The sequence below is a fragment of the Periplaneta americana genome, chromosome 5 (genome assembly GCF_040183065.1).
Source record: "Periplaneta americana isolate PAMFEO1 chromosome 5, P.americana_PAMFEO1_priV1, whole genome shotgun sequence".
Lineage (NCBI taxonomy): Eukaryota > Metazoa > Arthropoda > Insecta > Blattodea > Blattidae > Periplaneta > Periplaneta americana.
Genome location: NC_091121.1, coordinates 155,197,522 through 155,212,974, shown reverse-complemented (window position 1 = coordinate 155,212,974; position 15,453 = coordinate 155,197,522). Strand labels below are relative to the sequence as shown.

At 35.6% G+C, this 15,453-nt stretch overlaps 1 protein-coding gene across 3 annotated transcripts in view; it reads left to right on the top strand.

Moving 5' to 3' along the window:
* The window catches only part of Mlf (myeloid leukemia factor), a 64,762-nt gene that overhangs the window by 8,702 nt on the left and 40,607 nt on the right, over positions 1-15,453 (top strand). For all 3 annotated transcript variants that reach the window (XM_069826702.1, XM_069826701.1, XM_069826703.1), the window contains exons 2-3: positions 11,721-11,916; positions 13,843-13,926. In XM_069826702.1, the coding sequence (XP_069682803.1) occupies positions 11,721-11,916; positions 13,843-13,926 (280 nt within the window). The remainder of the gene's footprint in view (positions 1-11,720; positions 11,917-13,842; positions 13,927-15,453) is intronic.

Here is a 15,453-nt window from a genome sequence, read left to right as displayed (position 1 = left end):
ATAAACCATCTGGCACTCGGCGCTCGGGTTCTTAACACTTACCGACTTTTAGCAGCCAGCCCTGTTGGCATTTCGCTCGGTATAAATTGATGGCATACAGATTTATGAAGATCAGTTTTAGTACTTCGAGACTATATAGCGAGAAAATGGTATTTAAAACATTAAAAAATTCAATATTTTCCAGCTAGATTTGAATTCTGGCCCATTGTGCATGGGTTCGATTCCCACTTGGGCTGATCACCCGGCTGTTTTTTTTTTTTTTTTTAGGTTTGCCCCAACTGTAAGACGAATGGCAGGTAATCTATTGCGAATCCTCGGCTTCATCTCGCTGTCACCAATCTCATCAGCTCTAAATAACCTAGTAGTTGATATAGCGTCGTTAAATAACCAACTAAAAACATTCGAACTGTAGTTCGTGTAGTTTAGCAACTGCAATTTAAGATGTGTGAGCAGGTACATTGTCGTGATGAAACAAAATTTTTCCTCTTGGCTATACCTGGCCTCTTCTCGCGAATTTTCCCTGTCAATTGCTGCAGGAGATTTGAATAATATTCTCCAGTTATTGTTCTCCTCTTTGCTGGTCGTCATTAACAACTTTCTTGCACAGGCAACACAAATCGTGTTATTTGAGGACTGATTGACAAACATTCTCTGTATATTAATATTGATAAACATTTATATATTCCCATCATAAAATAGAAATATAGCCCTTAGAAATAGTGTTAAATGAATAATATTCTCAGTTTGTTGTGTACAAGGCCGCCTTAAATAGACGGAGTCATTTGTTTTCATTTCATTAGAGCCTGTTAGAGGCGGCAGTGATAAAATGTATTGTTATTTTAAAACTCTCTTATCTCGTTAAATACCAGTCCTTTCGAAATTTTGCATAGAATAAAACTTATCGGAAATCATTTTTAAAAAACTTTTGTTATGTAACATTTTTCATGAAAATCGATAATAAGTGAGATATTTCAATTTATTTAATTCAGGTCCCCTAATAACCCCTCATTTAAATAAAGTATTTTGAATGCCATATAGCCTAAAATCTAAGTTAAAACGAACGTAATGTGTATTTCTATTTTCATAGAAATCTGTTCAGCCATTATCACATTAAAAGGTAACAAACGTACAGACAGACATACAAACAAAAATTTCAAAAATGCGATTTTCGGTTTCAGGGTGGTTAATTATACATGTTAACACCAATCATTTTTGGAAAAGCGAAAATTACCAGAAATATTTTGGTTACAGATTTATTATTAGTATAGGTTTTTATTGAGTTTCATACTCCCAAGAAACTAGTTCGATTAATTAGAATGTGTCTCAGTGAAACGTACAGCAGAGTCCGTATAGGCCTGTTTCTGTCGGATGCTTTTCTAATTCACTGTAGTCTAAAGCAAGGAGCTACACTATCACCTTTACTTTTTAACTTTGCTCTAGACTAGAATATGCCATTAGGAAAGTCCAGGATAACAGAGAGAATTTTGAATTGAACGGATTACAGTAGCTGCTTGTTTATATGGATGACGTGAATATGTAAGCGTTGATTGAACAGACAGTGTAAGCAGCCTAGGGTGCAATCCAGCAGGCAGTGGTGTAAACTCAGAGAAACAAATGAATGGCAGTCTTAAAAGACTTATTTCCAAGGTAATCTTCAAGTGTATATAAACATAGATTTATTTTATCTGCAACAAAATTATTACATATGGAATATTTAATTCTGACTGCTTGTTATTCCATTTTGTTATTTAGTCAGTGATAAATGGGAAATTCTAACAATAAAGAAAGAAGTTTAAAGGAATAACTTATGATTCTGAAAGGTGGTAGCATCATAACAAATATAGGAATAATTATTTCTGGTATTTTCTATAAGTTACTTAATAGGCTCTAAATTAGTTGTCCTAAAAAATTTAATTCTGGAAAAATGTCTCAGGCTTTAAAATCATTTTAGGCCTACAATATATTTAACTGTAGCATAATATTGCACGTGCAAGTGTGTAAGAGAATGAAAGAGAGATTTTTCATAAATAGTTTATTTTAGAATAAAGTTCTTATTTTCCTAGCATAATTAAATGGGTAATTTCCTAGTACCCGGTACTCGTTACATAGGTCGTTTTTATGTTTACACAATGGCTCCTTTCTGAAAAGAATTTTAATAGTTAGTATAACTTGTTGCTCCTCCCCCTAAAAACCCTTGTTGGGGACTTGGCCCCCAAACCTTCGTGCAATTAATTTATAGTAATTATCTGGTCCATTACCTTTGGATTGAAGATACGAGTTACATTTTATAATGTGTTCTTTCTTGTTTTAGGGGTCTCCGCTCCCTAAAAACTCCTGTTGGGGACTTAGTCCCCAAACTCTCAAGCAATTAATTTATAGTAGCCTAATTAATCGGCCCATCACATCTGGGTTGAAGGTACGAGTTATATTTTATAATGTGTTCTTCCTTGTTTTAGGGGGCTCCGCCCCCTAAAAACCCCTGTTGGGGACTTAGTTCCCAAACCCTCATACAATTAATTTATAGTAATAAATCGGTCCATCACATTTGGGTTGAAGGTACGAGTTATATTTTACAATGTGTTCTTTCTTGCTCCGCCCCCTAAAAACCCCTGTTGGGGACTTGGCCTCCAAACCTTCGTGCAATTAATTTATAGTAATTAACTGGTCCATCACATTTGGGTTGAAGGTACGAGTTACATTTTATAATATGTTCTTTCTTGTTTTAGGGGGCTCCGCCCCCTAAAAACCCCTGTTGGGGACTTGGTCCCCAAACCCTCATACAATTAATTTATAGTAGCCTAATTAATCGGTCCATCACCTTTGGGTTGAAGGTACGAGTTATATTTTATGTGTTCTTTCTTGCTTAACGCCTATTGGGGACTTAGCCAACTTACACCCAACTTGGCGTATACTTACCTGTATCTGTGTAACCGATCTGTCATCACAAAAATAGTATTATCACATCATACGTTACCATGACAATCACATTAGTTAGGCCAAAATTGACGTAAGTAACGAGTACCGGGTACTAGGAAAATACCCATAAATGTTACATAAGACATCCTAAGAGTTTTGACTGCCAGCATGCTCTTCCACTGTGAACTTTTTTATGTTGGAAGTGGTGTCCATGAGCATCAGTAGCTGTTCGACATAGATAAATTTGGTGGTGTCAGCTCTGGGAAGTGTGGGACCATAAGTTTTTACAGTTGATGTATTTTCCAAAAAACACGTCAAAAGATGAGGTCTGTCAACTCTGTATGCTGTGGCGCTGTCTTATTCGAACCCTGCATATTTGATTTCATCTTCAAGTTGAGCAATGAAATCGTTACAGAATGTCACTCTAACATTCAGTATTGATTGTTCATTAAAGAAACTAGAACCAATAATATGTCTAAAAATACCATCTAAACTCCTTAAGTTCCTAATCATATGATGATGTGGCGTGTAAACCATTTGCAATAGCTTATTTGCCTTTAGCTTATCCTTCTCCAGTTCGGATTTCTTCCACTCCATTGAACCTATGAATTTATCAATAAGTAAATGAACTGCTTTACAATGTGGAAGTGATGTTTCTGGAAATTTACAAGAAAATTTCTGCTGCACTAATTTTATACTACTCAGTTCAAAAAAGTTTCTGGAATATATTTTTTATGTGGTATATTTCGGTGTTGGCATCATTCATGACGTCACTTCCGTAGACGTTTAGTGATCATAGTCATTGTTGTGTGGCAACTGGCTGTTGTTTGTGTGATATTCGTTTGTTGCATTTTCAAAGATGACTAGTGCTCCGGTCAACCTTCAGAAAGACGTTTATTTCAGGCATAGGCCTGCGTTTTTTTCATTGTTGCTTCATCATAAGTTTCTTCAAGCATTCTCAATGTCTCTGAAGGAGATTTGTTCTCTGTATCCCACATTCTGAAATGCGACAAATGAATATCACACAAACAACGACGGTCAGTTGCCACACAACAAATGACTACGATTATGAAACTTCTGCGGAAGTGATATCATGAATGATGCTAACATCAGAAACAGAAATGTACCACATAACGTTATTCATTTTGGTGAAAAAAATATATTCTGGAAACTTTTGAGCTGAATATGAATACAGAATTTATTGTCTTCCTGAAGCACATATTCGACAAGAAAAACACATTATTGGGAAGAAACTTAGGTGTCTACTCTATAGTCGATAGAACATAGCAGCTGCAACAGTTATTGTTGGAATGTAGGATTGTCACCTGAACAAGTTGAAAATCAATGCAACTTTAAGTAATTAATCAAGTTATGACTTGGAATTGTAACAACTGCAAGCAAAAAGTTTCACTAGCTGAGTCATACAAGTGCACATTGACTTTCCCAATGCTTTGTAAAATACTAAACATTAAAGTTTCTCCTTTACATATCCATGATGGCACATGGAGGTAAAACTCCAGGCTTCCATGATCTTGGCACTAGACTGTTAAAATGGATCCAAGGCCAACTAACAGTGGCGAAGTTCTTAGGAAGCTTTTGAGGCTTAGCCTACTCAAAAAGTTGAGCTATTATACCTAGTAACATCTATATATATAATTTGAACTGGTAATGGAAATTACGGGAAAACGGCTGAACGGATTGTAATAAATGGCCCCTCATTTTGAAGCTTGGAACCCAAAGTTTTTCGGAAAAGTAGTAGTTTTCAGTGAAATGTCAATTTTCCTACATAATTTTCCTATTTTCCAAAATCCATCCGTTGTCAGTTTTGAGAACTAATTGCATTTCAGCAAGGCCGTGATTTCAGAATAAAACAAAACACACACTACAATAAACAATAGCTATTACACGAAGGCCATGACCTGCAGGATTCCTGACATATTTAGAGTTCAAATTCAATTGGTTATTAAAAACTTGTACTCGCTAATTTATAGGTCTGATTCTGCGGCGTGTAATTTTCTGAGTACAGCTGTGTATTGGATATTGAAATCTACAAAACTTAAGTGCTTTGATTACATTATTACCATTAGCAATGAAATTTCATTATAGTTAATGCCATGCTGTGATTATTTTTTATTAATTATACATATTAATGCTATATACTAATGATATGAAAGTGAAACTTCTGGGATTACATAAGTAGATATAGAGAATGTGTTTAATTAGATCTTCATTTCTATAATTTACTGAGTGGCGACTATTATATATACATACTAGGTTCAAAAAGTTCCCGGAATTTGCTAGCATCATAGAAACAACGTACCTTAAACACTATTCTACAGCATTCCCTTCAAAATAGTTGCCTTCCGCAACAACACACTTTTGCCAACGCGTGTAGAGTTCCTGGAAGCCATTTTGTGAAACCCGTCTTAGTGCTCTCGTCGCGTTTGCGATAACCTCTTCAGCATTGAATCTCCGTCCTTTCAGATGACTTTTCAGACGGGGAAACAGAAAGTAATCAGGTGGTGAGAGATCAGGAGAGTATGGTGGGTGATCCAAAGCAGTTATGTTGTGCCTGGCAAGAAAATTCTTTACAATAATTGCGCGATGAGCAGGTGCATTGTCATGCATAAGGAACCAGTTGTTTTCTACCCACTTTTCTGGACGTTTCCTTCTCACTGCGTCCCAGAGGCGACGGAGGGTTTCTACGTACAATTCTTTCGTTACAGTACGACCTTCTGGAATGAACTCATGGTGCATGAGACCCTGAGAGTCGAAGAAAACTTCCAACATAACTTTGCTTTAAGTGTGCTTAAATGCGACAGGCTCATGTCAGTAGATTTACTGGCATGTGAAAGAACTCCTGCGGGACAAAATTCCGGCACATCTGGCGATGCTGATATAACCTCTGCAGTTGCGAGCGTCGTTAAATAAAACATAACATTTAAAATAACTTTGCCTTTGAAAGTGTCCCTAGGAAATTTTTGCTTCCGAGGAGATGTTTTCGATTTCCACTCAGATGACTGTCGTTTAGGGACTGGGTCGTACAAGTAGCACCAGTTTCATTTTGTTTAAGAAATCACCATCTTCATCAGCCATACTGATCATGTCCCCAGCAAAACACAGAACTTGATGTTTGTACTTTGCTCTGTGGACATAATTACAAAATGCGACGAACAAACAAAACACTATGATAAACAATTGCCTACAACTCAAACCCAATAATTGCCATTATCAGCAAACTTTAAGGAAATGACATCATGAATGTTACCAACAAAACAAATGTATAATATCCCTTGTTATATATTAATACGAAAAATGGTAGTAAAATTCCGGGAACTTTTTGAACCTAGTAGTATATATATATATATATATATATAAAACTTACGTAAAATAATAATATTGTTATTAAAAATGAAATATGATTATAGTTATTAATCATGTGGGGTTAGGTCTTTTTCATATACTTAATGGCGGTGTGATGTAGATATTTATATGCGTCATTTTCTTCAGTATTGTCTCGAGAGAGCGCAAAAATTACAGTTCCTAAGGAAAGACGGTATTACTACTTACTGATAAAATAAGAGACCTACAAATTATTGTAGTCTCTCGATCATTTCAGCAAAATCTCTTAGGAGGATAAAATGATTTTACCCTCTACATTTCAATCTCTACATGCAGCAGCTATACCAAAATGCTATGTCTATTGTTCCAAAGCATAGCAAACCTGACTCTTTCAATCCACTATGACCTGAAATAGCTATTGCTTTACTCCCACATGAAAACCCACTGATCGCCCTGACATTGTTACTTGCGTTTTCGCGTTGAAACTCAAGAGACATAGGATACATAGGTTCAAGAAAGGTATTGGACATAAAAACCATTTAGAGGGAGTTTGTTTCATTATTATGGAAGCAAATTACTTTCAAAATGTCTGGTATTTTTCATTGAAAATAAATCTTAAAAATTATTCGAACGTCTAATGAACTTAGTTTGCAGCATTTGCTGCACAAGCCACTAGTTACATGTATAAGTTCATAATAACGATATATTGTAACACTTGGTGTAACTCCTATCCTTCCACATATTAAGTTCACTGTTGGCAGTCATTCCAGGATCCAAGAGTTCACTGTAAGGCGAGGCTTGTTACGACCTTGACTCATAAGTAAGCTTGAGGAGGAGAGCAAGGAGGGGGTGTCGATTTGCTACATCTCCATTCTAAGCGAGCTACTGTCACTATAATATGTCGCACTATATTAGTGTTCTATGAATGGGCTGTGTTGTTCAGCATTAGTTTAATCAAAAGTGCCTGCGTGTGTATGTGTTACATATTAATTTAGTGTAAAATGGCTCATTCTGAGAGAACATTGAGGTCATTATTATTTATTTGTAGAAATGAAAGAGAAACAGTTTTAGTTGGACGTATTAAACAAAATGTGCTTACAGAGATAGGAGATCGACACTACATTTACATATTAAAATAGCGGATGGAGGAAAAAAATATATATATATAAATTTTCAATTTTCGTGGTATAAGAAATATCCTTGGTTAACAGAGTGCTCTGAGACAAGTTATATTGTTACATCTACATTCTGTTTGGGGGTGAAAATGAGTGTTTTTATATTTTTTTTGTGAGATCTGTGTTACAAAAAATATTTTGATAGAAAAGCTGAGGAACATCTACTGTTTAAAAAGATATAAGGTAAGTAGATTTTTTCAGCCCACTCAGTATTTACTAATTGCATTTCATCCAATTATTTTTGAGTTATTGTACTGGTACTAATGGTAGTATAATTTAGGTGTTAGAGAATGATCATATCATTTATAATGTTGAGTTGTTGCAGAAAAATTAAAACAGTAGGTTCCTGGTATTATCTTAAAATGCCCTATGTGAAGATAAATTAAAATAACTTCCAATCCAAAGTATGTAAGACATGAGAGCTAAATGCAAATCATGTGGTTTGAAAAATACGAGGGTTAGTTGCCAAAATAAAATTACGTTTTCACAGATATGTTACAGCACAAAAGACTGTTCAGAAAACAATGATGATATTCCAATAACTTACATTCAAAAGTCACCAGTAAATTAATGGTTTGGACTATTCCAGTAGTCGCACATTCAGAACCTAAACAAGAGATCATTGTGGATCAGAAGGTGACTGAGAGAGTTTGGTTCTTTTGTCTTCTGAACAAGGGTATAACAGGAGTTGCTGGGTAAACAAGCTGCAAAATTCTAGTGTGCTATAAGCAGTTTCTTTCGCAGCTTGTTGCGATCTGGCTATAGCACTCCACCTACTGCAGTAGCTGAACCCCTTTTTGTAGAAGATCAGAAGTGTAAGAGAGAGAGATCATTGTTATCATTCATTTAGTGTTCTGCTCAAGGAAGGTCTTTCACTGCAAACCCAGCTTTCTCCAGTTTTTTTTTTTTTTTTAATTTATCGAGTATGCCCCAACGAGTATAACTCATATGTAGGGGCTATACAAGAACACATACATACGTACATATGTTATACAATATAATTGAAAAGTCATGAAACTACAGTCTGTGAAAAACAAACAATAACACAAGAATTTATGAAAGAAAGAAAGCAAAATAAGAACAAATAATAAGATAACATAAAGTTTTGGGCAGAAAGAAGAATAAGTTTGAAACCATGAAATAAATAAATCACCTGAGAATTAAAATAAATAATCTTCCCAAAAATGTATTTTTAAACAGTTCTTAAAACACCAGCAATTTGGTAAAAGTCTATGTTCTAAAGGAAGTTTGTTAAAAGTTGTTGTTAAAAATGGTTGTACTTTCATTCCATAAGTTATGGAGCTATGCTGAGAAAAATATATATTGTCTTGTTAAATATGTGTATCTTTATTAAACTGAAATGTAATATTACTGTGTTGTAAATTGTTAATAACTTTGTACATGAAAATAGCAGCACCTAATTTGATAATTGATTCAACTGGTAGAACGAAAGAAAATTGATACAGATATTTAACTGGAGTCAAATAATGAAAACCCAATAAATTTCTTAAAGCTCTATTTTGAATAATTTGTAAAGGTCTCAAAGCAGTTTTCTTATGTCCCCAAATAAATGACATATACATTAAATGAGAATGGATAAAAGCATAATATACATTCAAGAGACAAGATATAGGCAAAGATCTTTTAAGCCTTTTCAAAATACCAGACATTGGAGCACTTTTCTCACAGACAGCCAAAATATGCTTATCCCATGTTAAATGTTCGACAAATAATCAAACCTAAAAATTTAACAGATGCAACTTTTTTTATTACAGAATCATTAAACTTTAATTCTTTCGTAATAATATAATAAAATAAAGGTTTAGTAAAAATCGTATACACAGTTTTTTTTCAAATTCAAAGAAAGCCTGTTTGCGCTTAACCAGTTTTCAAGAGTAATAATGTCTGTCTCAAACTTTTCAAATAGTTCTTCAATGGAGTCAGTAATATAAAATACACTAGTGTCATCTGCAAAAAGAGTGGCAGTCCCATGTAAATGAAGAAATTTTATGTCGTTGACATAAATTAGAAAGAGAAGAGGTCCCAAAATTGATCCTTGCGGCACACCGCCTTCCTCTTCATTTCCTCATATGATCCATATATCTTAATGTCATCTGTCATATGATATCTTCTTCTACCACGAACTCTTCTCCTGTTCACCATTCCTTCCAGTGCATCCTTCAGTAGGCAGTTTCTTCTCAGTCAGTGACCCAACCAATTCCTTTTCCTCTTCCTGATTAGTTTCAGCATCATTCTTTCTTCACCCACTCTTTCCAACACAGCTTCATTTCTTATTCTGTCTGTCCACTTCACACGTTCCATTCTTCTCCATATCCACATTTCAAAAGCTTCTATTCACCGTAATGTCCATGTTTCTGCCCCATACAATGCCACACTCCATACAAAGGACTTTACTAGTCTCTTAGTTCTTTTTCCATAAGTCTGCAGAAAATGCTTCTTTTTCTATTAAAAACTTCCTTCGCCATTGCTATCCTCCTTTTGACTTCCTGGCAGCAGCAGCAGCAGCTCATGTTACTGCTTATAGTACACCCCAAGTATTTGAAGCTGTCCACGTCCTCTATGCCTCATTTAGAATTCGCAAGTTTATCTTCTGTAGTCCACACCTGTGGAGTAATGGTTAGTGCATCTAGCCGCGAAAATAGGTGGCCCGGGTTCGATTCCCGGTCGGGGAAAGTTACCTGGTTGAGGTTTTTTCCGGGGTTTTCTCTCAGTCCAATATAAGCAAATGCTGGGTAACTTTCGGTGTTGGATCCCAGACTGATTTCACCGGCATTATCACCTTCATCTCATTCAGACGCTAAATAACCTAAGCTGTTGATAAAGCGTCGTAAAATAACATACTAAAATAAAAAATAAATTTATCTTCTGTATTTTTCTTCCTATGACCATGCTCTTCGTCTTATTTGCATTTATCTTCGCCCCATACTGCTCACAGTTGTCATTTAGTTCCAATAGCATATCTTTTAGTATCTTCTCTTCTGCTTACAATGCCATTGTTATATGAATCTGAAATGGAAAGCAGTTTGAATGTACATGGCTGGTCAAATGTTTATAATGAACTAGTGTGTTTCACAATGCCTAGTGTAACTGTAGATGTGTATTTTTTTAACATTGTCAGTAGATCTGGACATTCTGTATGCTAAAATATAGGTAATTTTGTTTGCTGTAAATTCTGTAAGAAACTGAGAATGAATTTGAGTGTAATATTGAGAAATTATGTTGTAGCAACACAAGCAATAGGCTACAGCAAAAATGGGAAGTTCTCTGTAACAAAGGGACGACATACAACTGCTCAGCTTGCATTTTTTATCTTCGGCTTCTAAATGTGTTAATAAAACCATTAGCACTGGTTCTCGATGTATGCCAGAGAAATGACTGTGCAATTAGGCAAGCAGTGAAAACATGAGAGCTGAAGGACAGCTTGGAAAAATTGCGAATGGTTAAAAAGAAATCAAAATCCATTAGTCATTTGTAGCACCACATTTTCTGTCTGTAAGGACTGATCTGACATTGTCATAATTCAAAATATAAACTGCGTGCATTTGAGTGTGACTCTACATTGCTATTTTCCTGCTCTAAATTCGCAGGATCTTCATGTTTGTGAACACATTTGAAATTTCCAGCATAATCTGAACCTTTAAGTCGTGTTTACTGACAATTTGCAGCTGTTGAAAGCTCGAAGAAAGTGTTGTAAACAAAATTTTGATGGACGAAATTAGCAGACCGTTGACAGATAAGCAAAATGTGCTGTTGTAAAACACGATTTTTTTTTCTTATTCTAAATTGAGCAATAGTCGTGGTATTGGTACAACTGACTGAGCTTCTAAGCTTGTGTTTTTGTATAACAAATAGTCACGACACTTCAAATGTGAAGAGCTGCTTTAAATTTATTTTGTAAAGTGCTATAACAACAACTCTGCAAACATTACATTAATTCTTCAGTAGTCCTCTTAAGTGGAACATAAATATTGAAGCCTAAACACAATAATTATTGAAATAAATTATTGATTTTTATTTCAAAATCGTGATTTTTTTCATCTTGATTTTCATATTGTGTTTGGAAAACTCAAATTTCTCATTTTATGTTATGGAAAAGTTTGATGGTCAGTCCCAGCTTTCTAATGGAATGTATTGTGGGCTTACTAAAAAAAAAAAAAAAAAGTTGATCACATTGCTTTCCTATGTAGTTACCAGCTTCTTCCAGTAAGTCCACAACATATTTGGAAGGTTCCTGTTTTGAAAAGGATCTCTTAATTTTGTTTTCAGATCTCATATGCGTTCCATGCGCCAGATGAATGATATGATGAACTCCATGTTTTCAAACCCGTTTGGCATGTTTGGTGGAATGGGTGGAATGGGACCACCAGCTATTGGTTCATCCCACGGACCAGACAGAGGACGGACAGATCTGATGCCATTTGGTTTCCCAAACATGAACATGAACAGAATGTTTGAAGACATTGTATGTATCTCAGATTGCCAGTTCAGTTTAATTTTTATTGTCATAGATACTGAGTCTCGTATTGATTTCTTCAAACTACCTATTGTGTTTTAAACCATAGTCAGTAAGTAACTGTTAACCTGAGTAATGGTACATGTCTGTTAACTAAAAGCTGTGATCACTGGTTAATACTGCCTACAGGCGAATTAAAATGTAAATCAGTTACAATAACTGTTAATCACAACTGTTGTTCACTGTGAATGTGGCGAAACTATTTGCTGAAATAATTATTTTATGCATTGTATGGTAATTAGTCTTCACTGTATAGTCACACTGTTTTATTTGGCACTGACATTTAACTGCATAGATAAGATTAATCATCTAGGGCAGTGGTCATCAGCACTCGCTGAAATGGGTAACGGGTAAGCAGTGCGACGTAATATGCCCCGTTGTGCAGCAGGAAGAGGGGGTGAGCATATCTGCCAGCAGCCACAGATGCACAATAGTGCAATGTCTTTTCCACGGGTAAGAGACGCTAGCCCGAGGGTGCATTGTGCTGATAACCTCTGATCTAGGGAATGTAAATTCACTGTTGCATGCAGTATGGATAACATTATTTTAATAAGAAAAAATGTTCACTACCCATTATAGGTGTTGCCCTAGAACCTTTGAAAATTCAGAGATATCCAAAAACTCCTTTTGAGGTGAATATAAGTATCCCCGTCACATGCCATGAAGGCACTTGGGTGGCATGGAGGTTAGCCTCATGCTTTCCATGACCTCAGCACTAGAATGAGGTGGTGTTGTCGGCACCATGCTCTGACTGCCTTTTACCCCCGGGAAAGATGCGGTACTCAATTTTATAGGAGGCTGAGTGAACCTTGGGGCCGTTCTGAAAGTTTGGCAACGAGAAAAAAGTCCTGTTACCACCTGGGATCGAACCCCGGACCTTCCAATCCGTAGCCAGCTGCTCTACCAACTGAGCTACCCGGCTGCCCTCCTCTATTTATAACCGGTCATAAAAATTCCTTTTGAGGTGAAAGACAATTTTATTGTAGACAGTGACAAGTCTGGGGAATTCGTTGGCAACTGCTCGATTCTTTCAGCGTTAAGTCTGATGTCATAGTTTGTAGCCTAATGCCGAATAGTGTATAAGAGACAAAGAAACAACTTAACTAATGTTAGTGAAATCTCTTCTCACAGGGTATCATGAACATAAATAATAGATTGGGCAGGTAAGGCTTGACTCTATGAAAAAATCAATATGATAAAATAATACTTTCATATGGTCAGAGACCCTGGGTTGCCTATCTTAAATTGTCTACAACCCCTATATAACCAGATCAATTTCTTTTGTTGAATTCTGAAACACCTGGTATATTGTAAAAGTTAAATTTATTTATTTAATTTAATGCCTGGACACTTGGCACAAAGCCATTTGTCTACCTACTTCCCAGTAGACTTCACCTGTTGACTTATACTGAAAGTCTGCAAATGTTAAATAATGTGTTGATTCTTCACTACAGCATTTAGTACAGGGAGGGAAACTTCAAGGTCATTAATGATCTTCATTGACTTAATGTCCAGTTCTGTGAATCTTGAAGCTAATTCTGAATATCTGTTTTGCTGATGGTAAATTTCCTAGTCATTCAGTTGAATTTATAGTTTGTTTTGAAAATAATGTTTATTTCTGGTTAGAGTTGTATTTATGGATTCCAAAGTCCTGTTGTGTTGTATACCAGTCGTGTGTGGGAGGGATTTTCCACTTTTTTCTTAACTCATTCTTAAGTTTTTAAATGTCAAATATGTCAGACGTTGAGTATGTACTTTCATTACTTGTTGTTAAGGCCATACAGAAGATGAAGGGAGACTGTCACAGATCACTAGGTCTAACACGGTAGGAGAGAATGATGATGTTGATGAATTGTAAAGTAAAAATTGTTGCAGGATCGACTGGGAAATCCCAATTGCCACTCATTCAGCAGTAGCACAGTGATGACCATGACAAGTGGACCAGATGGCAGACCACAGGTATGTATAACATTACTTACTTACTGGCTTTAAGGAACCTGGAGGTTCTTTGCCGCCCTCACATAAGCCCGCCATTGGTCCCTATCCTGAGCAAGATTAATCCATTCTCTATCATCATATCTCACCTCCCTCAAATCCATTTTAATATTATCTTCCCATCTACGTCTTGGCCTCCCCAAAGGTCTTTTTCCCTCCGGCCTCCCAACTAACACTTTATATGCATTTCTGGATTCGCCCATACGTGCTACATGCCCTGCCCATCTCAAACGTCTGGATTTAATGCTCCTAATTATGTCAGGTGAAGAATACAATACCTGTAGTTCTGTGTTGTGTAACTTTCTCCATTCTCCTGTAACTTCATCCCTCTTAGCCCCAAATATTTTCCTAAGCACCTTATTCTCAAAGACCCTTAACCTATGTTCCTCTCTCAGAGTGAGAGTCCAAGTTTCACAACCATAAAGAACAACTGGTAATATAACTTTTATAAATTCTAACGTTCAGATATTTTGACAGCAGACTGGATGATAAAAGTTTATCAACCGAATAATAACAGGCATTTCCCATATTTATTCTGTGTTTAATTTCCTCCCGAGTGTCATTTATATTTGTTACTGTTGCTCCAAGATATTTGAACTTCTCCACCTCTTCAAAAGATAAATTTACAATTTTTATATTTCCATTTCGTACAATATTCTCGTCACGAGACATAATCATATACTTTGTCATTTTGGGATTTACTTCCAGTAAAATTCCCGTGTTTACCCTAATCGTTTGTGGATTTTCTCCTAATATATTCACGTCATCCACATAGACAAGCAGCTGATAGACAAGCAGCTGATGTAACCTGTTCAATTCCAAACCCTTTCTGTTATCCTGGACCTTCCTAATGGCATACTCTAGAGCAAAGTTAAAAAGTAAAGGTGATAGTGCATCTTCTTGCTTTAGCCCACAGTGAATTGGAAACGCATCTGACAGAAACTGACCTATAATGTATAACATTAATAAACCAAAACTGCAGTTTGTTCAATATTCACGAAATATGTAAACATATATTATTTTGGTATGGTATGTTTGAACATTGTGAGCTTTATAGTAGCTAATTAATTTTGTAGTCTTTACAGTAGGGTCTGTCAAGCCTGTGTTCCTAATACTGTATAATATCTATGCGAATACTCTGCACTATCGAAAAAAATCCATGCACCCTAATTTTAGGAGAGAAAATTTAAAAGTGTTTGAGACAATCCATCTCGATAATTGTCTTTAGACTGTAATATTCTTAAAATCAGACGAATTTATTATATTGTATTAATAAAATTCATACATGAAAATCGAAATAATTTTGAATTGTATTCTCATAGTTATGAAACAAAAAGTATGAATTCTTTAAGATTGTTTGAACCAAAATGCAACACTGCTACAATATTTAATCATAGTAGTAATTTAGGCCCAAGAATATATAACGAATTTATATTTAAATATCCTAATCTTGTCAATTCTAATAGTTACTGTATTACAATTAAAAAGTTA